General features: G+C 39.4%; 1 protein-coding gene across 5 annotated transcripts; it reads left to right on the top strand.

Moving 5' to 3' along the window:
* The first annotated feature begins 250 nt into the window (after positions 1–250).
* On the top strand, positions 251–22,429 carry tango2 (transport and golgi organization 2 homolog (Drosophila)). Of its 5 annotated transcripts, none has more exons than XM_006808744.3 (9): positions 251–416; positions 2,115–2,237; positions 10,186–10,274; positions 11,977–12,096; positions 12,235–12,352; positions 19,805–19,872; positions 20,057–20,210; positions 21,086–21,190; positions 21,526–22,429. In XM_006808744.3, exons 2-9 carry the CDS (start codon positions 2,182–2,184, stop codon positions 21,644–21,646), a joined length of 831 nt encoding a protein of 276 aa, XP_006808807.1. In that variant the 5' UTR covers positions 251–416; positions 2,115–2,181; the 3' UTR covers positions 21,647–22,429. The 5 variants fall into 5 exon arrangements, with proteins under 5 accessions (XP_006808807.1, XP_035771712.1, XP_006808805.1 ...); XM_035915819.2 differs by having other exon boundaries at positions 252–460; positions 20,060–20,210; XM_006808742.3 differs by having other exon boundaries at positions 252–460.
* The last annotated feature ends 5,343 nt before the right edge of the window (positions 22,430–27,772 follow it).

The raw sequence follows: 27,772 nt of genomic DNA, 5'->3' as shown, positions 1-27,772 counted from the left end.
CCTTATTTGGAAAAATGCTACCCTGTACTACAGTCTATGTGTTAAAACAAATGACAATATCGTTTTCAGTTATATTGTATTGTGAGGCATAATCATGTTAATAAAATAAACCCTGTTTGCCAAGCCGTTTTTTCCTTAAATAATTGTAACATAAAACACAGTTCTGACACGAATGCTCTTATTTTGAAAATAATGTTACCTAAACCGGAAACCTCATTGCTTCCGTTTATTGCGAGCTTGGCTGTTCGTGTTTTGTAAAATGACCAATCATACTGGAATACTGAGCATATGCGCTTGTTTTATGTATGTAAAATGCAGAAGCGGGCGGGGTTAAGGTCACGTCACAGATAATAATCGGTCACGTCGGATTTCTAGCCTTATGAAACGACTGAAGACACAAATCGAGGTCACTCTTTGTGAGTACTTCCTTTTAGCTGTCAACACCGAGTGTTGAGGGGTGGTGAGTACAAGTAGCCGACACAACAGCAGTGTAGAAAACCGATTAGCCAGATGTCATTTGTAGTATATTGTTTCGCACACAGCTAAGTTTGGGTAGGTAGCTAAAGTTTGCTGGGTCTGTGTCCTCGTTATACTGTTAACTATTACTAAGCTAACGTTAGCTAGTTATGTATAGGTGAAGTTATCCTGGAACTAATCGTTCAACTAACCATATTACTCGACTAATATTTTGTCTGTGGATATGCTACTAAGCTAGTTCGTTGCTGTCTATCAAATATTAATGTCCTGCGACGATGCTACTCGCTCGTGTCCTCGTATCATTCAAAATGTGTAGTTGATGTCAACTGTGACAAGTTGTCACAACCCTCTAGCTTCATAATACCAGCTGATTATTGGGGTCGGACTAGCGAGTCATTAAATGCCATTGTGACATATGGCTAAGTTTACGACTCTACTCAATTGCTACCTTTGCACTCATCACAGTTAGCATACTGTAGCTGAATGACTTGTATCCCAGTCCTTCTGAATATGGTTCAGGACATGACCACACAATATACTGCAAAGACTCTAATAAAATGTGATTAGCATGTTCTATAAGGGGAAACCGTTTTTCTTCCACATATAAACTAGGTGCTGAGTGAACGCAGACAGAGGAAAAAAAACTTTTGGGTGCTGTGTTCTAAGTCTGGAAACAATGTATTCAGAAAGTTTTCAGAACTTTATTCGCCTCAAAATGACGAAATAAAAACGTAGAAAATATGTTAATTAAGAAAACGTGAATATCACATTAACCTTGTTTTATTAGAGGTGTGTCACCTGGGATATATTTCCAGGCTTATACATAGATGTTTGTATTTAATTTACAAACTGTCGGTGGAATAAATCATGAGTCTGGGTGGGGATCACCTTGGCAGGTTGAACGTCTTTGCCAACTGCAGTAGTCTATATTGTCTATTTTCTGGTCACTCACTCTTGTCGCTTTCAGGCGATGAGAGGACTTGGTTTCCTCAGGTTAGAAATCTTTTTTCTCATAGTCTGATATGAGGAACCTCCTTCTGCCTGCCATCTGGGCCATAAACCCGATATCATTGGAGTACTGCAGTGATGAGCGTCCTTATGAAGGTACTCTCATCTCCACACAGAATTTCAGTAAGAACGACCACTGGGTCACTTCTACTAAAGTCCCTGCTCTTTTGGTTGATTGGATGGCCTGCTAGTTCAAAAGTTTCAAGAGTCCTGTTTATTCCAAACTGCTTTCATTTAAGAAATATAAACTCCATTCTGTTCTTTGGAATTTTCCCTGCAGCAAAATGCTTAGCATGCTTTGCAATACTGCACTGTTTCTGATCACTGCAGGAATTCTGACTTGGCCTGGTTTTTGCTTTGACGTGCATCATCAGTCATGAGACTTTATATAGGCAGGTGCCTTTCGGAATCTAGTCTGGTTAATTAAATTTACCACAATTTATCAGTCAAGATTTTGAAACATTTCAAGGGAAATCAAGAGAAATAGGAGTTAAAGTACACAAGGAGGGGTTTTTTTTTCATTAGTCATTTTTGTTTTTGCTGTGATATTGCAAGGTGTGGGAATTCGATTGTGTGTTTTCTTTAAAGGGTATTCAGAATAACTCCTTCTATATTCTTCTCTTTGTCAGGTATGGCTGAGATTTAGAGGCAGATGTGAACCAAGTGAAAGCCCTGCCATCAATCCCCAGCACATCCATGTGTATAATTTTCTTCAAGTTTGACCCCCGGCCTGCATCCAAAAATGCCTACAGGTAAGGCAGTTAAGTCATACATTAAATATACAAGGACTTGGAGCAAGTTCTCGATAAACAATAGAGCTGTCTCATATGACTGTAGGTAATAAAGCAAAAACAAGGTAAGCACAAAAAACAGATATCAGCAAACCCTCTCGAGGCATTGTCAGCCACAGAACTGCACACTCTGAGCAGAGATTTTAGTATCTTGCCTAAGGACACTCCAGCAGAGACTCTAAGTGCAATATTACTCTCCTAACCTCGTAAATCAAGTGTGTAGCAGCAAGTGAAGAAACATTGTGGTTATGTTAATGTTATTGCCATCTCTGTGCGCTATGTTTTAGGGGGTGAGGTGATAAAAACTCTATAGAACATTTATGTTCTCATGCAGATTTATTATGTAACTGTTTCTGCCAGTTTTAATATTTTACTTAGAGCATATTTCTCAAAATTCATAGTTAACATGCAGCTACCAAACTCTTGCAATGTTTTTTCACATCTTTGCTGTGATTCCCTCACAAAGCCGGATACTTCCTGCAGCTAGGAAAGTTAGAAACAGCCTCTCTACCAATTTTATGAAAGCACTGACTCTTTGTGCAACCTCCGTGTGCCCTACCCAGCAGTAAATGCTAACTTCTTTTAGTGAACAGCACAGATCGGTGTAGTACAAGCAGTCAGTGTGAGTTACAGCCTGATGGTATGTGGAGCCCTAGCTTATTATAATCCCCCAGAGCTTGAGAGCAAGCTCTCTGCCAGGCCATTGTCCATCTTTGTCCTTCCCTCTGGGAGTCTGACCTCACCTAAGGAGATCACAGCAGAGGTGTGTTATGAGTACTGACTCAGACCTGAACCTGGGGAAAGGTGAAACGCACTGTGTCCTAATGCAGTATCATGTCTGCTATTTATAGACTGTACTGGCTGCAGAAGTCGTTTCTTTTGCTCAGGCGAATGTGTAAATCAAAAGGAATATGCAGCATACTAAGATAAAATTGGATTGAAGGCAGAATTAAAGTTTCATTAAGTGCAATTATTAAAGCGCTCACAGCACAAAATGACAGGAATGGATCTGCGGGAGTTAAATGGGTTAATATTCCACACAAATGACTCGCTGATTACCCGCATGCTGAGATCTCTGTATTCAGAAACGCAATTTCTAGTCTCCACTGTGTTTTTCTTCACCAGCTGCTCAGAACAAAAGCACTGCAGCAGTCCACCAAATAGCATTGCAGTATGATTTTGACCTGGATATATTGTATCACTTCTCATTAAGGTTAGTCATTTAAACATAATATAAAAGTGCCACTTACAATCCCTTGAACCAAAAGATGATGCTGATGTACTAAACAAACAGCATAATGGCAGCCTTTCATAGAGCTTTTGTAATAGTTCTTTATCTCATGTTGCTCATGGCTCTTTGCAAGTAAATTATAGTATATGCTAAATAGATTGGTTCTTATATAGCACTTCTGTACTCTATTTGAGCACTAAAAGAAGAATACAACATGTCTCATTCACCCCACATTCATATAAGCACTTTCTTCTATTTCTAAGTGCTTAGAAAACCACCAACCCTCTGATCAGTAAATGACCTGTCCCACCTCCTGAGCTGGCGCCACCCCTAAGCATGTATTCATGATGTACGCATGTTGACACTGTAACTGAACAGCAAATAAAATGATTGATCCTCCTGGGATACGGTCACTATATACGATGGCAGCATGCCTGTTAGGTCATCACTCTGACACAACCTTAAATGCCTCGACAGCAATTGAAGATGTCCATGCTTTTGGTGACTTTCGTTATCTCCAGAGGATGATAATGAAAGTCTAGTGACTTTGGTGATTCCTTTATCTTTCTAGACCCACCATGAGGTTAACATTAACATGCCTTGGTGTAAATTTATCAAAGGCTCAGGAAATTATCCCATGGGAGCCACATGTGTTTGGATACACAAGTCACTGTGTTTGTTGAATAGAAAGAAATCAAAGTTGAGTGTCAATGAGCTTTGATAGCTCTTTCCTCACCACTGTGCCTCCTACATGATCCAGCTGGCTGACTCACGCTGTGATCCGAGCCACTTGCATGGGATTTGCCCCTCAGGATGCAAAAGCAGATGCTCTCTTCCTGTGTAGCATCATTAGTGTTAGCTTTGTTTTCAGGAGCAGTGGTGGCTCATAAAGCACCATGGGAACGGGCTGTCATTAGCCTTTGATACACAGAGGTCGACCCCTGTTACGTCATTTGCCTTATTTGTTTGCTTTAAACAAGATGCAAGCTCCTATGTTGAAGGAATAATAGGAAGACCATTAGAAGCTTAGGAATAAAAACATACATTTGCAGGTTCTGATGCATTTCACTGGCCTCTGTGGCTTTTAATGATTTGTAATCATATGACAGAAGTCTTTACCTCAATACATCTAAAGATGAAGTTATAAAATTGCTTGAAATATTTAAAAATATTGAATGAAATGCAATGGTTTACAAGCAGTTTAAACCCTAGATTTATTGGAAATGGCACAAAAACTAAATAAAACCAAACCTTTTTTTAATGTATGGCATTTTTTTAAAGTCAGTGCCAGCAACAAGCAATACTTTCCAAAAAAGTTGGGACAGGGAATGTTTGCATCTGTCCTTAATTTGGTTTAGTTATTTATTTATTTGACTGTCAGAGACCATGAACAAAAACATTCATCTCTTAGGAGGAGTGATGCTTTATAACAGATTTAGCTACTTGCTCATTTCCATCTGCTGTCCCTGGGGAGGCAGATGCAATAATAAATATGACATACAAATACATATCCAAGCAACTCGATATAAAAATGATTATATTATCAAGCAAACATACTCAGACTAACAGCCCCATCCCCCCTGCTCCCACCACACACTGAGATTTAAATTGTGCATGTTTGGGGGGCACATATATATACAGTCATGAAGAAGAAATGTTGTCATGGAACTCAGTCTAAATGCACCTGGTGATTCAGTAGCTTGCAGAACCACCTTTAGCAGCTATAACTTAAAGTCATAGTTTTCTGTATGACTTTTATCAGTCTCTCACGTCATTGTGAAGGAATTGTGGCCAACTTTTCTTTACAATATTGCTTTAGTTCTTTGAGATTTGTGGGCATTCGCTTATGCACAACTCTCTTAAGGACCTGCTACATACAGGTCTGGACCATTTCAGCACATTGATTCTTTTCTTTTTCAGCCATTCTGTTGAAGATTTGCTGCTGTGCTTGAGATCATTGTCTTGTTATCCCATTGTTGGAGCCAAGCCTTAACTGTTGGACAAATGGGTTCACATTTGACTCTAGAATAACTTTGATCTACTCAGTGGCTGCAGGGTGCCCAGGTCCTGTGGCTGAAAAACAAGTCGAAAACACCACTCCTCCACCACTGTGCCAGACACGTGGTATGAAATGGGGGGGGGTTTGTTTTGTTTTTTAAAGGTGACAATAGCCAGACATCTACACTGTAGTCTTGTTTATCTGAAGGACATTGTTTCAGAAGCCTTGGGATTTAGGAGGAAGAGGCTTTCTCCTGGAAACCTTTTCAGACACCCATACTCTGAGTGGTAGAACTTGGGTTTTCTGCAGTTTCTTTAAGCATTGCATCGTCTGACGTTGGGGTGACTTTGCTGCTCCCCAACTCTTGGTAACATTGCGGCATTGTATTAACACATATCTGAATGCTCCAGACCAACAAACAGTTAAAACGTCCACATTTATAGAGGCGCTCACAGTTTCTGAAGAACAGTTAGGCAATTGGAGTGGTGTAATTAGCAGCACCTCCTATTACTTACCCTCTTCAATCATATGAAACAATAGAGTAGGGCTGCCACGATTAGTCGACTAGTCACGATTACGTCGACTATTAAAATCGTCAACGACTGATTTAATAGTCGACGTGTCGTTTGAAGCTTTGTAAAATCACAAAAGACGCAGGAATAAGTAGTAGGATTTAAGAGTGTAATAACGGACTGAAACAGAAGATGGCAGCACTGCATGTACAAGGATGCCAGCTGCCGCTAAATCCCGAAGAAGAAGAAGCTGTGTCCCAGAATTCATAGCACGGGCCAGCTCAGTTGTCAACAATGGCGGCAGGTAGTTACTAGATATTACTCTTATTATTCTTTCTGGGTCACAAAATAAACGATTAACATATTTTCAGGGGAGAATGTAGCTGTGTAAACCTCAAATATCTGCTCAGTTTATCAAGACACCACATATTTTCAAAAGCGCTCTGACGTTTTCGGAGACGTCTGTTACCCACTAGCTTGATAGCTAGCCGGGGGCAAGGCTAACTAGAGCCATGAGAACACCGGACTCCTGGCAAATCGTTTTCTAACCCACCGCTGTGTTTCGCTACTCAGGTTAAACAAGATATATAAGTCACTTAGATAACTTAAAAATGTTATTGTTTGCCTTTTCTTTTTTTTTTAGTATTTTATTTGTTCCTGATTAAATCGGTTTGGCTGAGATTAAAGTTAGAGTTTTTACACAGCTGAATAAATGTCAAGCAGATTAAACTCCATTGAAACAATCTGCAAATGTCATTAAAATTTAATAAACTCTCATCTTGTCTTTATTTTTAGTTAGCACATACCTTAAACACTTAAAGCTATAAGCTAATGATAGTTATATAAGAGCAGATGCTGCTGGTGCAATAAGCTGTATGTTTTATGTCCAATGGATGCATGATCTGATTAGTCGACTAATCGCAAAAATAATCAGTGACTAGTCGACTATCAAAATAATCGTTTGTGGCAGCCCTACAATAGAGTAATACTTAGTTACAGGTTTTCTAACCGTGGAGATGCTAGTAAACGATTTCTATAAGCAGGCTAGACATCTGAGTGAAAACTTGCTTGTAAAAACATAACATTTCTAATATTTCATTTCATTCTGCCCCAAAAGTTTTTGATAGGTGACTACAGATAGGCAAACTCTTTCACAGCAAAGCCCTGCTGCTGTATACGGAGATTTCTCCAGAGATTTTTAGAATCCTTTTAATAATATTCTGTGCCAGAGATAATTCTACATAGTTTGGCATTAAGATGTATTGAAATGCTTTATTTGTATTTTCACTGCATCTTCTCATAATACGAAGCCACTCCCCATATGTACTTAAAAATAAGACAGATGCTTTTTATTTGTTTATGTTATGTAATTTCAGTGATTAGCCTGGAGTTCTTTCACCAGGGTGGATTTTCTTGAATATACATTTTCCAGTCTTTTCTATCCTCTGCATAGACCTTTTCAAAACTGGTGACTGGCATCTATTCAAAATGAGCACTGTAGGATTTTTTCAATTTTAGTTTTGAAATGTGAGATTTTGTTTTTGTGTTACTTTCAATTTGATAACAGGCTTTAAAAAATTAAGCATCCCAACTAACACAAAAGATCCATAAACACAATAAAAGAATTTTCTGCTATAGTGCAGATTATTTTATTTTTGCAAATTGCATGAAATAGAGAGGTTACCTTTTTCATCAAGGAACAGAGTCAGTGTTTACTGTTTTTCATAATATCTGAGTAGGAAAGATTGGCTGTATGAAGCTGTGTGCTTGTGTGTTGCTGTGTGATTGTTGGGTCTTAACTGCTAAGTGAGGACATACTAGCCCACTACAAAAATGACAAAAAGTGACCCGTGAATAAAGGCACATGTTAGAACAGGTGTTGCATTAGATACAGGTCACAATACAGTGTTTTGCTGTTAATGGTTGTGAGCATAATGGTGTCATTACAATCTGATTTACTCTGATTAATAATAAACTGTAGGTCAAAGTTTAGTGCAGCGCTTAACTGACAGGCAGTCTGTGTCAGACTTAAGAGTCCCATTGAAGGGGATTTATTGTAAATCAGATCACACTCTTGTTCAGGCTATTCGCTCTTGTTTGCAGCAGTAAATGTTTGTCTCGTAGCCTTGCTTCGACAATAAAAAACAAATTTAAAATGGAATAAAACACCTGCAGAGGTTACGTGCATGTGGCAGACACAGCCAGCTTTGCAAAATGAGATTGAGATGAGATGATTTACTTGTAAAATACTATTTCAAATTGTTTTAACCCCTTAATAGCCTGCTTTTGCTCCGCTTTAAGTAGCTCCTAACAGCAGTGGGGTTATCCAACACTTGATTCAAGCTATTTGATAGTTACAGAGTTTAATAGTCATACACTTCTCATTTACGTGGCTGTGTCAGTAATTAGAGATGCTCATGCATATTTCTCCAAAATCCAACCTGGTCTATTTCAAATGTTCAGAATCTTTGAGCTCTTCGTTCTACATATTTACAATACAATAATATGTACTGTATTCTAGTTTGTTTGTTTGTTTTTTAAGATTCAAAGTGTTTTTAGTTGTTTCTAAAAATGAATAAAACCACACAAATAAAGCCAAAGGCATTGGAGTCATTTCATAAAAAACATCAGTGATTTCCTCCCACGAGTTACATGTTCTCAAAATACATAAGAGTGGATGGGAATTTGTTGCTTGTTGCTCAAGAATTTGGCTTCAGATTGTGAAACTTGGAGCTGCTGTAAAATTGATTTGCTTGCGAAATTTCACATGACTAGCTGCTCTAGTTGGGAAATAGTAATGAAACACCATACTTCAACCCCATCCCATGTACTACAGGGATCTGTAACTGTTCATCCGTCCATCAATCCATCCATTTACTACTGCTTATACGAGTTCAGGTTGCGGGGCCATCAATCCACACAAGACACTAAAATCCTACGGCTCCTCCTGTGGTTGATGGGCCCACAGGAGGACGGACCTATGGAGTTTCTTTGGGCTTGCTTTTCCTACCCTGGGCCTCGTTCCAGGATGGGACCCCTGTGACTCAAATCCCACCACTGCAAGAAGGTTACAATTCATTTTTGCACGTCTTCATTAAATAAACCTGTTTTATATGGAGTGACTCAATGATATCCAAAAGCCTGCTGTATATGAATAAATTCTCTAAACTTGAGCTCCTGACTCTATTGCCTTTTGCTTTTTTCAGTTACATTCCTTTTGATCCTCTTTACTTTGGTCATCTTCAAAGAAACACCTTCTCTTTGTAGCCTTGACCCTTTATATTCTCTCCTCTGGCTCCTGCTCAATCAATTTAGAAAATGAGATGCTTAACGTGAGTGCTTCTGGTTGAATCTGAGGACTTTATTATACTGAAAATGGGAAAGTTGCACTGTAACAGTCTGGGAGCTTATTTTTACACTGACCTTCTGGCCATATACTACAAACGCTTACTGTTTTCATCATTACAGATGCTGTATGTATATATGTACTGTAATTATATAAGTCTCTAGTGGATAACAGTAGCATATGTTCTTACCTTCATGTTAAGATCAAAGGAAGTAGATTCACCATATGATAGAAATATTCTTTTTTTTTTTTTTAATGTGCCATAGGCGAGAGGGAGAAAGCTGGATGAAAACAGCAAGAAGAGAGATCAAAAAGTGAGCAAAAAGTGTAGTGGACATGTGATTAGAGTCAACAAAAGATATACAAAGCCAGTGTCGATTGGTTTGCCTACATTCACTGATGATTTCACATAAACAAGCAGCTGTTATATTGATATCAAATGTGGATTCCCAGCCCTTAGGATTATATTATATTATATTATATTATATAGTTGAATACCATGCATTTGTGTGCGATTGTCAGTCCAGGAGGCTGGACAGAGAGATGATAGAGAGACTGTATAGGAGCACAAAGAACCAGGTGAGCAAATGTGCAGGTAGTGAGGTTAGGTGAGAAAACAGCTCTATTTCTAGTTTGCATCTTGTCCAGGTGTATGGAGTGGCAGGGTGGTTCTTAGGCACTACAACAGGTCATCCAACTAAATGAGTTGCTTTTTAACATTGTAATGCAATGTTGTAATTGTATTGTAAAGGGATTGTATGCATGGCATTATGATTGGGGGCTGAGCCACCTTTACAAGTTTTAACCTGTTATGTTCTCAGGCTAATTTTGGCTGCAAACAGAGATGAGTTCTACAACAGGCCATCCAAAGCTGCAGACTTCTGGGGGGCCAGCAATGAGATCCTCAGTGGTAAGCCTGTACATATACACTTGAGACCACCAGTCAAGCTTTTCACTAAACAGCAGTAATTTTTAAAGCTAAAGCTAACACAAATTAGTGAAAAACTTTCTTGTATGTTTTGTGTAAACGTGTCTGTTAGAATTTAATTGCTTATTTTGATTAATATATGCAAGGTTGGTTGGCTTTTTAGTACTGCTTAACAAACTTAACCTGTAAGAATAAAGAGCTTCCATTAGTCAAGGAAAAACCCCTTTCCTTCACCTCAAAAATCCATCGCAGAACATCCCCACCCACAGCAAACTACATTTAATTGACTGATGTTCAATACACATTATGGCTAATCAGAGAAAATCAGTCTTCTGTTTTTCTGCTGAGGGAAGAAATGGTGCGATATCCTCGTTGTTCGCCAGTCTCCTCTACCCTTTGTAATAGAGGGGTCAGAACTCGACTAGTGGGTTCTTAATTGATGGCTGTTTTTATGCAATGTGACAGGAATAAATGGCTCTGTCTTATCTGCAGGGCTGGGGGATGAACGGGGCGGGAGTGTGGTGGGTGGGTAGCAGTAGGGCCCTGAAGGAGACGTAGCATGGCGAGAAGGAAAGTAAGCTATTGGTCCCAGTGGAATCTAGCTAGCTTTCCATCCACCCTCAGAGGAATTAGACCATTTGGCTCTCGAGGTCACTGACTGTATAAATGGACCTGTCTTTATTGATCACCAGGAAGTGCTGCAAATTTGCAGGGCCTGACATTCTTTGTGTCAACTGGAGGAGAGGGATGTAGAAAGAAAACATTCATTTACTGATGGACTAAAGTAATTCCTGCCATCACTCTTATGAGATTTCATTCCAATTGGACAACATCTTGAAGGTTATATAAGTTTTATACTTCCTCTGATTGTGATGTCAGTGACACAGAAAAAAATATGTTCTATTTGTGCTTAATGTGGACTCGATTTCTTACTGCCACTCAGTCTATCTACTATATGAAACAAGCTATTTAAGCCGCTCTCCCTTTTAGACTGCTCTCCCTTCAAACCTAATTTCTTTTGATTGGCAGTTTCTTCCAAACAGAAGGTTTTGCACAGTTGGGGGGCGGGGCTCCCGTGTTCACAGCCAGACCTGTGTGCCTAAATGGTCATATTTGGGATATCCACTGCATATAGAACTATGACCACACACACACTGACGTCATTATTTGAAGTTTTGTCTATTTTTAATATCCACATTTTTAACATTTGTGCATACAGCATGATGTCAAATAGGTAAAAGCATAATAAGACCATTTCAAAAATAATAGGTAATATATATTTGCTGCTAATATCAGAGAAACGTCAAATTTCCATTACTAATTATTTATTCATTTTTCTTTTTTTATTATTTATTAACATTTTTCTAACTGTTAAATTCTTTCTCTTTCACATCTTTTGCATATTGCATGAATTTATGTGTTTTTTCTCAAACTAGCACTTAGCTGCAGTGAATAATTAAAAGGTCTGTTTGCCATATGATTAGTGACAAATGACCTAGTTCTTTCTTGAGTTAATCATTCGTTACCCATCATTTGTTCTTGTTAAGGAAAACTGGCATGCAAAGGTTGCAGGGTATACTGAAGAATCTCTGTTATTATCCGTTAAAATCGAGTCATACTCTTTTCATGTGAGGTCTGATGCCCCTCTCTTTTTAAAAATACATTGTAACTCTGTGTTTATCAGGCCTGGACTTGGAGCTAGGGAAGGAAGGGGGGTCATGGCTGGGGATCAGCAAAAGGGGCAAGCTGGCTGCCATCACCAACTACATGGAGGGACGTCCTAACCCTGATGCACAAGGACGAGGTAATCAGCCATGAAAATGTCCCAAGTGCCCCTTTACAGCCTCAGTGTCTAGAATCCATGTGATAATATAACTGATTCTAAGGAATAAGTAGTACACATACATTACATACATTTCTTATTACGTTTGCTAATTTGCAGGATTTCTAGTGTCTCACTATTTAATGGACAAGGATCAGGACAACTACTCCTACCTGAAGAAGGTGTCGTCAGAAGGCCACCTGTACAATGGGTTTAACCTCATCACAGCTGAGTTCAAGTGAGTAAAATGTGTTGTGAAATCCATCTGCATATTTGCTATGCACTGATAAAGCTGATTCAAATAAGCATATCCATAATGTGAATGTTTACACTAAGATTTTGTTATAAAAACAGACGCTATCCACTGTTGCATTTCATAAGATGAAATATTTTCCAGAGAGTGAGAAGAAATATGCAAAATAGCCACACTAGACTGTATAATGTGTGTCTTCTCACAATCTAAACAGTAAAGGAGTCTCTTTTTTATTTTATTTTTTACTGGGCTTTAACTTTGTTCCTCTGAATTTTGGCCTTACCACGGAAAGAAAACCACAAAAGCAACATCTTCATCTTTGGAGTGCCAGCCAGGCAGAACTGAAAAGACACTGAGCTGCGAACGAGCCAGCATTAAAATTCCAAAGGAACACCTGTTCATATTTCAGGGTTATAAACAAAGAAACTCTAGACAGCATAAAAAATAACGAAGGCTTTTTTCCCCTCCCGTGTGCTTCACAAGCCTGACTTGACTGAATTTGATGATAAGCATAGAAAAGAAAGAATATGGGCTCAGTGCACACTCGGATAGCTGTCAAGTTGTCGGCCCATGTTGAGAGCTGCATTATAGTGAAGCCATACTGTTGTCTTAGGGAGCTGGAGCATAGTGTAGCTGATGTAAAGGCAATATTACCTGAAATTACAAAAATATGTAACATAAAAAGTTTGCTTTAAAGTGTTGACGCTTGATGCTGTGCTGCTGATGGTAGAGAAACCGCTCCTGACAGGAGTACAGCCAGCTCTCCTGCTGATAACATTATGACTGCACCTGCCCAAAGGAAAGCGGGGAAAAGGAGAGTTCAGAGGTTGAGCTGCAATATAGCTCTAAAAGTTGTGTCTCTGTTGGAGAAGAAAAAGTGGACTTTTCCTCCTCTTAACATAGCCTGAAGTAGTTTGTTCTCCCAAAAAGAGCTTTCAGGATAGAGAAATATTTTGTTTTTCATATTCTATTTTTTGCCACCTAATAATTTCTACCAACTCCAATATAATGGATAAGGTGCTACTTTTTGAAACAGTATTGTAGGTTGGAAACATCTTCTGTGGCTTTGGCTACGTTCACACTGCAGGTCTTAATGCTCAATTCCAATTTTTTGATCAAATCCGATTTTTTTGTCTGCTTGTTCACACTACAAATAAAATGCGACAGCAAACGCGCTCTAGTGTGAACGCTCAAAGCGGCCGCATGCGCAAAACAAGACGTCACACACAACGCGCTCTGTTTAGACCCAGAGCAAACAGTATTGTGTGACTGATGGCCCTTAATATAAAGACTTCGGACTTTACGTTTCCCAATTTTTATTTTTAAGTTATTTTGTTATTTACATAATAATGTAAATAACCTAATAATGATCCTTATTGCTGTTTTAGAGGAGCGCTGCTTCAAAGGATAGCTGCAGATTTCTGTCAGAATCTGCAGATTATACAGTACAAATAAAATGTTCACGTTTCTCCAACGTTGTCTTCCCAGCAGTTTCACCGGATGGCCAGGAAGCGTTCGCAATGTCTTCTCGGGCGCTTCTCCGGCACTGATAATTGGCGTCTGTCTTGTGTCAGTGATGTAAAAGACGGATTTAATGCGACTTGACCGTTCAAACAGCAGTCACTTTCTGAAACATCGGATATGTATCAGATTCAGTACCACATACAAAAGTGACCCAGATCGGATTTGAAAATATCGTATTTGTGCCGTTCACACTGTCATACCATGATCGGATATGGGTCGCATAGGGTCAAAAAAATCGGATTTGATGCGCTTTCGCCTGCAGTGTGAATGTAGCCTTAGGTATTGCAAGTTTCAGCAATACAACTGAAAGACTTAAACATATCTCTGTAATGTAGTGGCTCATTCAAAGCTAAGCTTATTTATAGGGCAATATTTTATATGAATTATGAATACAGTTGCCAAATATCAACATTTTTGATCAATATATATTTACCACATGCAGAAACCAATGTCACTCCTACATTTGTGATCGTGGTGTATTCATTTTTAAAATGGCATAATAACAGTAGAACAAATTGGCACCACAATGCACAAAGTGATATATTTTAGATTGTTTGCACTATACTGAGATTCACTGTGTCTCAGTACCATCAATATATTAGGCTACATTCTGTGAAAGCATCATATGAGTTACTGTGGGACTCCTATCGTGCTGTTTGGCTGCTGAGCTTTAAAGTATACTGCAACTCTGGTTCACTTTAAATATAGTTAGCTAGACTTTTTTTGCCTCTCACGCTAATAATTTTCACATCATTTTTTTAAGTATTTTGCATCTGAGAGACTAGATTTCCCAATCTCAGCAGACTTTGCACCTCAAACTGTGAAGAAAGCCACAAGAGTTCAGCATACCACTGAACCGAGTGAAATACACACATGTGAGATTCCAAACAAACATGTATTTTTAAAGGTCTGTGTATATACTTGTGTGTATACCTGCACAAAAAGTCAGCTACTTCGAGGTTTATTTTCAGAAGTGTCGGTATCATCTGAGCCTTTGAAAGCTTTTTGGTATACCTCTTTTTTTTCTTTTTCTTTTTTTAACCTAGGGGCAACCATATGACATTATCTAGATGGCTTAGCTGCTATTTTTGATCAGCTCAGAATATGCAGATGTCCCTGTTAAAACCAGGGGCAGCAGTTACACATGCACAACCCTGCAGGAATTCCTCTTTTATTACACTCACACTACCCCACACTCAAGAGGGACCAGCAGACTGTAACTGCATGTTTATGATGTGATAATGCTTCATGTCTGCTTTGTCTGGGCTAAAAACTGTCAGCAGAGCCTTATTAAGTCAAAATATGCCATGTTTCCCCCCCTCAGATGCCTGTCTGATGGGAGTCACTTTCACTGCAGATAGAGATGATAAGCAGCGACAAAAAACAAGCTTCATCTTTTTTAGTAAGCACCATCATTACCAGCCTGTTTGTTATCCACTGCAATGTGCCCAGCTGCCCTGAGGAAATAAGGTGTTTGGTTTCTTTCCGAATCAATAACTGCTGGTGGATTGACAGTAGCTTTACATGACAATTAGAGGCTTTTGGTTTCATCTGTAAGCACAGGCGTGATTTACGATGTGGCGACTGGTGGCAGTGGGGTCAAGATGTGCCCCCTTCTTTGTGTAAGTCTCATCACTCTTTACACGTACACGAGAGCAAGACTGTACACTTAACATACAAACTATTTGATAATTTATTTATTGCTGCTTATTAATAAGACGTCTCACCAGGAATATTCTTTAATCATCTTGGATTGGATTGTGCATGAATAATTTGGTCTGTGGCAGCCTTGCATTTCAAGAAATGTCTACTGGGCCTCACAGTCGTGAAGCTAATGCCATATATATTTAAATTTTGATCTGACTCAGATATTCTCAGCTTGATGCTCTCGAGGCTCCATATCCAACACTTCATCTGACTTGTCTATAGCTCTGGTTTTTGATCCCACTTTAAGTCGCTCTTGCTTTAAAGTCAATGCCCAGAGATTATCCATTTTATTAAATATGTGCTCTGATGTTTGCCCGCAAAGAAATGCCTCCCTAATGCACTTTCAGTTTGGCTGTTTAAAAAAAAAAAACAACTTTAGAAAGTGGTTCGATCTTATTGCCCCAAACCCTGTGTTGTAATTCTTGGCAGAAACTTGTTCAGGCTCAAAAAGAAACACAGCGGGGCAGCAGATACGCACATTCCACAGTATCGGGGCGGATGAACTCTCAACATTTTAAAGAAACTGTACTGTGAGGATTTGTTTTTCTTCTCTCCAAAGTGCTTGTAACATCGCCTCCGGGGAAATCATATTCTGTTTTAGAAGAACAGAAGATGAGATTCTCCTGAGTGGATTACAATAAATCGCACTGCATGATTCACTCCAGATGTCTAAAAAGTGCCATACAAATTTAAATGATGTTAATTTTTGCTCTCTGGTTGTTTGCACGGTCGTATGCACAGCCTTTTTGTATCAGATGGGAGGTCTGAATTCCAATACATCACTGGTGTAATATAAATATTTGAAGTTCCATGTTTCCATACAGTATTTGAATGTTTTACTAAGAACTACATCTGTCATGTGTCTCTTTTCAATCAACATGGTGCCATCACACTGACTAGAAATAGTTCCTTGCATTTTTACAGGAACATATTGCCAAAGTTGGAATCACTGATGGTGACTAGGCGAGATGTAGGAACACGTCCTTGCTCATAAATCCCAAAGATTCTGTCTGCTATGATTCATTTTTTTTCCCTCAAAAATTACCTGAATTTCTTGAAAGCTCACTCAACCATTTCAGCCAACTACACTACAGCTGGTGATGCTCTGCAGCCTCAATATAGAGGACTCTTCATTAGAACACTTCTCAGCTAGCATACTGATTAACTCTCTGACTGGGATCTGAAAAAGCCTGTTTTTGACTCTTCCCTCTTTGTTCTCGCTCTGCCCGATGGTCCCGACCTCCTGCTGTTCCCTCATCTCAGCCCAAATAAACCCACGGCGCACCTGATGGGACTTTCAACATTTTAGCCAGTTTCAAACAGCACAAATGGAACTCGCTCTCCATAAATCCTCCACCTGCTGCCACCATGGTCAATTTGATTTGATATCACTGCAAAGTGTGTAGATAGAGCCAGGCTGTTGAGGTATTGTTGAGTGAAGACCTCAATACCAAGACAAAATACTAGTTCAGACAATTTTATTTTTGCAGAGCAGACAAATAAAGGCTTCTCTCTCAGGTTACAGTGCCATCTGGTTCTCATTGACTGGCTACCATGTGCATGCTTGGATGAGCGGTGACTGCTTTCGCCTTGAGTGAATATTGGCCAGTGCTGATGTGTTTATAGTTGTTGGTTCAAGAAGCCATGCTCAGTTCTGAGGTTTAAAAGAGATACAAATATTTCAGCGAAATATGCGTGTGGTGTGAATGAGACACGGCAGGTCCATACATCAGTTTTGAGCCATCCTTATTGACCGCAGCTGCCAGACGCACATACGTCACACCACAATACACCACAACAACCCCAATTCCCCGGCGGGCATGATTGCGGATGCCGTGCAGGTGCGTCCACCCAGCACCGCGTCCACGCCCCACCACAATGCGATATACATTTAATACAAGCAAGATTATAAATGGTAAATGGTAAATGGCCTGTATTTGTATAGCGCTTTTACTAGTCCCCCCCTAGGGACCCCAAAGCGTTTTACACACCCAGTCATCCACCCATTCACACACATTCACACACTGGTGGAGGCAAGCTACAGTTGTAGCCACAGCTGCCCTGGGGCAGACTGACAGAAGCGAGGGTGCCATTATCGCGCCATCGGCCCTTCTGGCTCACTTCTGGCCCACACCAGTAGGCGGTAGGTGAAGTGTCTTGCCCAAGGACACAACGACCAAGACTGTCCGAGCCGGCAACCTTCCGATTGCAAGACGAACTCCCAACTCTTGAGCCACGATCGCCCCGATGAGTGGGCAACTCCAGGCCTCGAGGGCCAGTGTCCTGCAGGTTTTAGATGTGTCCTTGATCCAACACAGCTGATTCAAATGGCTAAATGACCTCCTCAGCATGTCTTGAAGTTCTCCAGAGGCCTGGTAATGAACTAATCATTTGATTCAGGTGTGTTGACCCAGGTGATATCTAAAACCTGCAGGACACCGGCCCTCAAGGCCTGGAGCTGCCCACCCCTGTCTTACACCATTATGTTTGTGTAACCAGGCTGACTTAAGACAATGGTTTTCACCACATCATCATGTCAAACTAAGTTATTGGGGAATTTATCATTTTTATCGACTTTAATAAGAAAATTAACACTGTAAACTAAAATTTCAGTTCATATGTAGGAGGAATTCAAGCGCAGTATTTACACCTTTTTTGAAGCAGTCAGCTTGGAGTCCTTACTCCTTTCAGACTTGTTTGAGCTAACTGAAAAGCCTAAAAAAAAAGATCTGATTTTGCTGGCACACAGCCCCATCAAAAATGGACATTTGAAGATCGGAAAACCAAGCCTGTTCTTCTGTTCCACTGAGGCTGGCATGTCTGACAAGCATGTTTTTGTTTTTAAAATCAATTATTACCTAAATGTCAGGCTGATAGCATTGGCAAGCTTCTGTTTATTTTCCCTTGGGACGTCATTTTCATTTGACTTAGCTGGACTCCTGGTTGTCCACATTCCACCTGCACAGGCTCTAAACCCCACTAGTGGAGACAAACCCACAGTTTGAGAAGCCCAGATGTAGGGGATGATTATGTAAATCAGGTCAACATGGCGCTAAATCTGAAGGAAATGCTCAACATCTTGGGCAGTCCATGAAGAGAAGGAATGAGGGTGTGAATTATATTGTTCATGTTCCCGTAGAGCAAAACATAACTAAGCACCCACAACTAAGAGATTTTTCAGCATTGTTTAACTGACCTGTTTTAATTGTTTATTCTGTAAATGATCAGAAATAGTTTCTTTCAGGCAAGTGAAGTTGAGAAAAATCTAATCAGTTGAAATATTTGGTTTTTTTTGTTGAAAAACCAAGCAGGCTCATTTGATTATCAAAGCCGTTACAAAATAACATTCTTTCAATTTACGAATTCATTAATAGACTTGTTTTTCTCAACGTGACATGAAATCTTTGTTAATAATGACAAATATTCTCAGCTTGTGGTGCTAACAGGTCAGACTGTCTAATATGTATTTTGGCTTTTAAAACTATTTAGTAAATGTATTCGCAGAGTAAAAGCCCAGCAGCATATTTTGCCCTTGTCTTGCCAGCTCTCAACTGGGAAACTTTCCAAGTCAGATGTTGAAACAGTGTTGCACCACATTTGAGATTGACTGATGCCACTGGTATTGCTGTCATAAAACTGACATCAAAAAAACGAATTCCACTACTGGTTCAAAGGCTTCGATCATAATTTATTATTCACTCTCCGGTACCAAGGCTGTGACAGATGCCCTTGATGTCGGATAGATTTTTTTCAGACTGAATAAATTCCCTCTAACTGAGGACTTTGCAAGGAGATCTAACACCGTAACTAAATGGCTTTTGTGGTAGTCAAGGGTGTTTGCAGCACTAATTTTTGCTTTGAAACCTTAATTTCACCCAGTTGTCCTTTGTGGATAACATCAAAATTGTTCTAGTGTGGTATAGTATTTTAACTTTCCCATTTCTTAATTCCTATTTTCCAGGGCTGCAAAGAAAATGCATCATTAAAAAATGCTATATGGTGCAGTTTGTTATTCTCTTTCACCCTCAGCGCTCATTTTCCATGTTTCCCCGAGGAGTGCCCCTTTGAACTTTCTCTTTGCTCTAATTCGCTTTATTTCAATAGCCTCAAAGTCTTCTGACTCCTGACACAACAGTCATAATTAGACATAAACACGTTTGATTATTATAAAATGTCTAATTTCCCATCTTACTGTGTCCTCTCTAGAGCTAAACAAGACATTGTGTGTTACTATGGAAACAGAGGCAGCCCTGAACCCATCCGTCTAAATCCAGGTCTGTGTTTTCAGTATGGTTGCTGTAGAAACCTTTCATACCTTTCCTCCTGGCCTATGGCTGGCTCATGTCAGTCTGACATTTCCGCAGTGAAATTGCTCTCAGATTGAAGAACACACCAGAAAGACACTAGCAGAGCTTGCTAATGTTTAAATTTGTCTGTATTTATCTTGTTCCCCCTCAGCAGGAATCTACGGCTTGAGCAACTCGCTGCTGGATACTCCATGGAAGAAACTGCTGAAAGGCAAGCAACACTTCACCAGCGTCGTCAGCGACCAGACGCTCTCTTGCGATGGGCTGGTGCAAGAGCTGCTCAGTGTCCTTAATAATGAGGAGCTGTAAGTTCACAAACACCCACTTAAATCTCATTCAAGCGCATTTTAAATTGTGTGTATGTAGGAGATGCCACTGAAAAAGCCTGATACTCTGCTCATGACCTGCTCTATGTCCTGAGCTACAGCCACCCCACCCCAACAACAGAAGTGACTGTTGTTGTTATTTTGCACTATCAGAGTAAAAGTGAATTGAATCGGTGACTATAGATTACCCATAGATGTGAATGTCAGTGCATTTGAGCTCTGTGCCAGACTGTCAACCTGACATAAGCTCCAGTCCCCTGGTGACTCTGAAACGGATGAGCTGAAGGGGATGGATGGATTGATATATAAGATAAATAGGTGCAATTAATTGAAGCATAATTTAAGAAGAGGGTGAAGGGTGTTGTCTAATAGACCAATAGACATCCCTGTCAGAATCAGAGCCCGCTCAGCGTGGTTGACAAATTAGACCAAACTGTAAAACACTAAATTAATTTTTATTGCTTTAGTTAACTAAAATATTTTCCATATCTAGTTTTAATTTAGTTTTATATACTTTAATAATCTTGCACAGCTTTGAAGACCCCCAAATGAAATTCAGATATAAGGGTCGCTGAGAGGAGATCCAGCACATTAATCGGTCACACATGGAAGGTGGTTAAAACGGGACTTACAGGGAGCGATCACCAATAGCACTCAGCTGGTATAATCTGACCCAAGTTTCCATGCAGACACCCATACACTTAAAGGGCATTGGTGGATTTTATGGATCGCTCAGAAATGGAATTTGCTTCAAGAGCAATAAATAACGAAAAAAGTATTACTGCATGTGCAATTAAAACCCGACACGCTTTCTAAAGTTATCTGTTTTGTTTTTGTTGTTGTTGTTTTAACAGGAACACACCTGATCCAATCCAGGAGACTCAGGGTGATGGATATAGCAAGTCCATGATCCAGGCTCTGTCAGCCGTGTGTGTTCGCTCCCCTCATTATGGAACAAGGTCAGTGCCTTCCTCACTCACCAGATATCATTTCTCTCTCCCCCCTTGTGTGTTCACTGGTGGTGACTGACACTGCTGTGCTAGACAGCAAGATCACAGAACAGTGAACTCTTGGCACACAAAAAAAATCCCCAGTGTAATCAATCCTCCACAGCAATGAAACACTGGATTATTGGGTAAAAGGTCAGAGGGTTAGTCCTTTCCAAAGCTATCAAAACATCATTTAGCAGGGCAGCGGCAAACAGTGTCTGAAAAGTGACTTTTCATAACCACTGTCATACATATTAGATATTAAATTTATAATTGTTTTCTTCTCTGTATTGTTATCCATTCAGGACCAATACAATTATCCTGATAGATGCAGAAGGGAATGTGATCTTCACAGAGCGCACCATGCTTGACTGTGACACAACCAAATGGAGCACCAGTTCTTTCCAGTTCAAACTGCAGGAGTGAAGACACAATGGAGGAAACCTACTCTGTGCCTTTCTGCATCATCCCTCCTTCCTCCTTCCGCACCATCTCCTTCAGCTGAACCTCACGTGACCGCAAAGACTCATCAGCACTTTTTTTATTCAGCTAGTCACTAGCTGCCTCGTTAACATCAGTTTCATATATTTCTTACTTTTGATTTAATTTAAAGATGTATGCTAATTTAAAAAGATGCCAAAGGACATTTAGAGTTTTGTAGAGGAAAATATTTTACCTACATGTCATGAACCTTCTCAGAAATTATAGATTGCTTGTAATTTGGTAAATATAAGATTGGTGTGATGCCATTTTCTGTCATGAACGCTAGACGTTGTGGCCCTTTCACACACATGGCAAAAGACAGGAAATGATCTGTGTACATGCAGTACATTACGACTGGTTCTGACATTAGTGGTTTTAAATACAGCTTGTCTGGGTGAAGTGTAGAAAAGCTCGTCTGCGGTGCATGAATACATGCTTTTTGGTGTCCGATGTAACCTTCCATCCACGATTTACATTTTACGCTCTATTTTCAGGCTGCAGGCTAAAATGACATCCTATGACGTGTCATAGGGTCACATATATTTTTCTAGAAGATTTAAGTTCACACGAGTCATCACCAGGATTACTGGCTACTTTGTAAGTTTCTGATTACCCTGTCATTGGTGTTTAGGTAATTATGCGTCACAGCATCAAATGTTTCAATGCACTGTTAAATGCACTGGATCTTGAATAAACAGCCTGAAAATAAACAACAGTTTATCCAAACACCTCTCTTTTTGATTGTTGCATTATGATTACGGATACAAAATAACTGTCAGGAACCATGTGCTCACACACACATCAGTCTTGCTGATTTCACTCTATATCAGTATAGGCCTAGGAAGCAGGCTCCGCTGCTTCCTGTATGACTCCAGGATTTACCCACACGCAGGTGACGTATGATGTAATGTATTTATTAATGTGAAGAAAGCTTTTGTAGCCAGATTGAGCCCATGGTTAATTTGACCTTCTTCTTCTGTTCCCTAAAAAAAGATGATTTGTGAGTAATATGTACATATGTATTTTGATCTTTTGTTAGCTTTTTCTATTTAAAATCTCCCTATGGTCATTTAACCAGTATCCCTGGTTTGCAGTGTTATGCCACTGTATGTACTTTAGCTGAGCTGCAACTGTTTTCAAACAGTGACCCCTCCTGCCTGTGTGGAATATTGCACCCTTCAGGATGTACCTGAACATTTGGTGTATTTAAAGATTACCTTCTTATTTTTTTAACCAGCAGAATGGGCACTGGTATCTTCACATCAATGTTTTAAAGCAATACAGCATCTAAAGAGGTGTAGAGGAGTATAAATCTAGACAAGTACAAATAGAATACCAGTGGCACAGCATTAAAAAATAATGCAGTTTTTATTTTTATCTGATTAATTTCAGCTGTGAAACAAATTTTCATTTCATTCCATTTTTATAGGCTGTATGTAAACATCTTTATAGTTTTCTTCATATACTGTGTGCTGTAAACATCCACCAGTCCCACAATTAGCACTCTCTGCTAAAGGCAGCAAGAGTCCACTGGACAAAACCAAAGCATGTTTTGTAAGATTTTGCATCACTGATTAAACATATCTGAATTTATTGATTCATGCAGGAGGTGTGTAGCACATGCTCACTTTAATGTTATGTTATAATTTGGTTGCTCTTCCCATTTTTAAAAAAAAATTATCCTTTTTTAATGCTTGTCGGCTACCCCTGCTAATCAAAGTGTGCATAAAGGGATTTCACGCAATATCACGAGTTTCAAAAATGTGAACCATCCCACTGGTTCACAATATTCAAATTTCCAAAGAGGAATTGGAAAATGTTCTTTCCCTGAAAATGTCTTTTACTGAAGCTGCATCTATCCTTTCCATCTCAAGGCCTACTCTGTAAGACTATTATAACAAGTAAGTCATACAGTCTCTTACATTTAATGCTTCATTGAGCTGTATGTTTAAGTGTAGAAGAAAACCAAAGATCAAAGACGACACAGTTCAGTGCCAGTTAGCAAAGATGATGCATTTTGTCCTTTGGATGCATCATATTGCTGGTCTCTGTCAGCCTCTGTGGACCTTCACCACCATCTGCACCACACACGAGGGTTTGAGCCCATATTCAGATAGAGATGCAGAGTCGTTCACCGATAGCTTCCCAGCAACAGTCAGCCGGACTTCAGCCATAAGATATCCTACACACACAACAGAGGACAGAGATGAACCTCACAAAATATTTAAACATGTCAAAAATAATTATGTCAGGTAGTGAAGATGCACACATTTTAAACACACTCCTTCTGTGTCCAAAACTCCTTAGCAGTGACAACAAAGTTAATATTTCAAACTCATCCTCAGTGCACACCTTTTCCCCCCCTGTGGTCAAGATGCTCTTAGCTGTTTGGTTCCTCCTGCTCAGGATTTCTTCAGAGGAAAAAAGGAAACAAAAAGAAGTTTTAAAAGTTTTTTGTTGGTGGTGTTTTTGACTTTCAAGCTCAATCAAAGCAGAAAAAGACTTCAAAACAAATTCAGTTGAATGGATGGGTATAATCTTCCATTGAAAGCCAGCAAGAAATAACAGTTTTTTAGAGAGTTTTAGTTTTGGTCATCATACACATAACAGCATTCACTGCATTTGCAGTATAATCTGTGACTATTATGAAAGTAACATACATAACTTGAAAAGCTAAAATCAATCATAACATTAAGCTCACCTTGTTTTTGTGGAGAAGGTGATCAGGCTTTTTAGCTGACCTGCATTGGCTACCCATAAAATACCGCATCCAATTTAAAATACTGCTGCTTATGTTTAAAATTACCAAACACACAGCACCAAGCTACCTTAAGGAACTCCTTAAATCGTATGTTCCTGCCAGAGCATTAAGATCATCTACTCAGTTACTCTTGGCGCAGCCTAGATCTCGGCTGAAGTCTAGAGGTGACCGGGCGTTTGCCCTGGCTGCACCAGAGTTGTGGAATAACCTTCCGATTTTGATCCGGGCGTCTGATTCTATCCAATCTTTTAAATCACGGTTAAAAACCTATTTGTTTAATCTCGCCTTTCCTGCTTGTTAATGCTCGCACCTGACTTTTAGACTTGCTCTATTTTTTTTCTTATACATATTTTTTTATGGCTTGTGCTTTTATTATGTTTTTATTTTGATATGCATTTTATAATACCCCTGTGCATTAGTGGCATTGACCTGTGAGTATATTTGATACTTTGCTAAGGCCTCATAATACTCGTGTTACTTCTCTGTCTCTTATGTTAAGCACTTTGGTATACCGCTGGTTTTTAAATGTGCTCTATAAATAAAGATTGTTGTTGTTGTTGTGTTTTTCTTCATGTCCTGAGACCAGGTGCACTGGATCATCACCAGCTTGTATCTTCATCCTTTTTCACTCAGTGAAGTCTTTCTCTTTGTTCCCTTTGCAACAGAAAACTACTGTGTGATCACAGGTGAAGTTAGGGATATTTTTCCTGTGCAGTTTTTATAGTGCTTCATTTGGTGATAGCTGTTGATCCACTTTGACCTTTCGACGGTGGAAAAACGTAATATTTCTTCTTACCATTAGGCTAAATATAGATATAACAATTTATAATATGTCAGCAGCATCCCTGTAAGGCAGGTCTCCCTGTAGTGTCCCGAATGCAGATCCATTGTGATAAGAGAGAATGGATCCGATTTGAATGTCCTCTGTAAAGTGTGCACAGCAGTAAATGGACAGCCGTTTGAATTCTGCTTGCAGTGTTTGAGGGAATGGGAGCGTCCACGGCCTTGGAAAGACTGCTGGGAAAATCACTAAAAACACTACAAACCTGCCCAGATATAACCTTTGGTTCATTGGAGGAAGTCCACGGATGTCCTTCTATCCGTCACTGTCTCACCTCCTGGTTGAGTACAGCAAGTGGAATTGTAAATTTGTTGTTTGTCCTCGATGTAAGGTAAAGTTATGTTTTCTATGCCTGAAGAGCTCTACTAAATTTAAATTTTTAAAGCGACTTCTGTGTACCATGCTCCAGTGGTGTAGCTGTAAGGCAGAAGAAATAATGACAGAGACACAAAGCTTCCAAGTTTTACTTTTGATGTGGGAGTGCCTTATTTGTAATAATGTACCATGCTGTGTTTTTTAATTCCCTTTTTATAATTCTCTATCTCTCTAATTCTCTCCAAATCAGATATAATTAGTTTTGGGTTTTATTGATGAGAAATTTGCTACTAAATGTGATCTTTACAGCTGCATTATGTCCGAATCATAATGATAATAAACCTGAAAAATGTAATTCATTCATAAATGTGAAATATAGTTAATCATGCATTATGTTATTACTCATTCCTTAAAATTTAGTTATTTTATGTTGACCTGTCATTGTCTGCTGCTTCTTTAGCATTAGCTTGATGGCATTAATCACTTATGCTATTCAGGCATTTTTTCCGTGGTTTTTTTTTTTTTTTTTTTTTTTTAGCTTTATGATGACTGCTATTTTTTCTTCTAAAGTGTTTAAGGAAATCAATGTCTATTTTATTAAAACCTTGTTATGCTTAATAAACAGTTAGGGTGTAAAGCATGCATGTTACAAGCACGTAGATGCTTTTATTTACAGTTTGTCGTTGGTTTCTTCTGCTTGTGCAGTTTTCCAGCCACCTTCTTCCCGTGCAGCACACAGTCCCAACATGATCAGACATGCAGAACAGCCGTGTGGGTCAGCATCCCCTGACACCACACCCTGAACCCACCAGCCAAAGCCCTCCCTGCAGCTGAGCCACAAACCACATATTATCTCATTTAGAATTTTTTTTTTAAGTAACTGACAAAACACGTAGTTAAGATTAATTTTTAGGGGTTTTGTTGGTTTTATAAACAGTTTAGTTTGAAACACACTGAATAATTCATTAACTACATTTTAAAAATCTGAAAAGCACTGTGGCGGGGTGTGGCCGAGCAGCATCAGGGGAGGGGTGGAGCAGTGGGTTCAGGTTGTGATGTCAGGGGACGCTGACAAGACAATTATATGACGCAAACTGTACGACACACCTACATTCAAAAGTTAAAATTATTTTATTAATTATTTCAATTAAATATTTGGAACAAACTTGTGTGGGCAAAGAGTATGGGGACTATAATTGATTTTAGATCACCTTAATAGTTAATTTCAGTACTGAGCACTCAAAATAATATAAGTAAAATAGTTATAGGTTCACATGGTCGAGGATTGTTTGCGCAGAGTGGTGTGTGTGTGTGTGTGTGTGTGTGTGTGTGTGTGTCCATCCATCCCTAGGTGAAGCTGCACCCGATGAAGGAGAGGAAGAGCGCAAATAAGTGGGGTTAAAGAACACAGCACTTCTCAACGGTTTTTCAGATAATCAGATAGAAGCGCGTTCTCCATTATAAATATGTGTATCCCTTCCATGGGAACGTTCGTTACCATGGGAACGAAGATAAAAGGGATTTGTAGAGTCAATGCGGACTTTGTGGACATTTGAAAAGGTCAGGAGTTAAGAGTGGGACACTTGGGTTTATTTCTTCTTTTTTTCTTTTTCTTTTTGCCACAAGACCGGAAAAACGGCACGTGTCCCTAAGTTGCGGCTTCGGTACGTTGGGATCTACCTATCCGAAGAGGAAGAAGCATAACGGGAGTGACTTTTTTTTTTTTTTTAATTGGCAGATAATTTCAAATGCAGCGTTTCTATCAGCTCAACAAACATCAGCACACACAAACTGTGTGTAGTGTGTAGCACAGTGTGTTGGTAGCCAAATCGCCGGCTGCGGTATTTGACACGAAGAAACAAGAAATCAAGCTGAGACAAGAAGAAGGATTAGAAAGACAAGACAGGAGCGGAAGAAGAGACGTTACGTTTAAAGGTAGGGACTCCTCGTTTAAAGATCACATGTAAGTCCTCATGTTTTTAAATCACATACTGGGTCAGTACAGGTAACATTATGTGTTTTACATAGTGTGAAACGTGCTACAAATCAAACTTAGGTAGACTGTGTTACTTAAAGGCTGCAGGAAAATACTCGGTTGTGTTTAAAAAGGTTGGTTTGCTGTACTGTGATGGATTTAAAGCTAATAAGGATC

This window comes from Neolamprologus brichardi, chromosome 12 (assembly GCF_056152115.1).
Source record: "Neolamprologus brichardi isolate AB-2024 chromosome 12, ASM5615211v1, whole genome shotgun sequence".
In the NCBI taxonomy this organism is placed as follows: domain Eukaryota; kingdom Metazoa; phylum Chordata; class Actinopteri; order Cichliformes; family Cichlidae; genus Neolamprologus; species Neolamprologus brichardi.
This window is presented reverse-complemented; position numbering and strand designations above follow the sequence as displayed.

What these genes read in the sequence shown, in the direction of transcription:
- tango2 (XM_006808744.3), top strand. Translation starts at nt 2,182, where the DNA reads ATGTGTATAATTTTCTTCAAGTTTGACCCCCGGCCTGCATCCAAAAAT. An exon ending in CAGCAATGAGATCCTCAGTG is followed by an intron (nt 10,275 to 11,976) that starts GTAAGCCTGTAC and finishes TGTGTTTATCAG; the next exon opens with GCCTGGACTTGGAGCTAGGG. An exon ending in ACCCATCCGTCTAAATCCAG is followed by an intron (nt 19,873 to 20,056) that starts GTCTGTGTTTTC and finishes GTTCCCCCTCAG; the next exon opens with CAGGAATCTACGGCTTGAGC.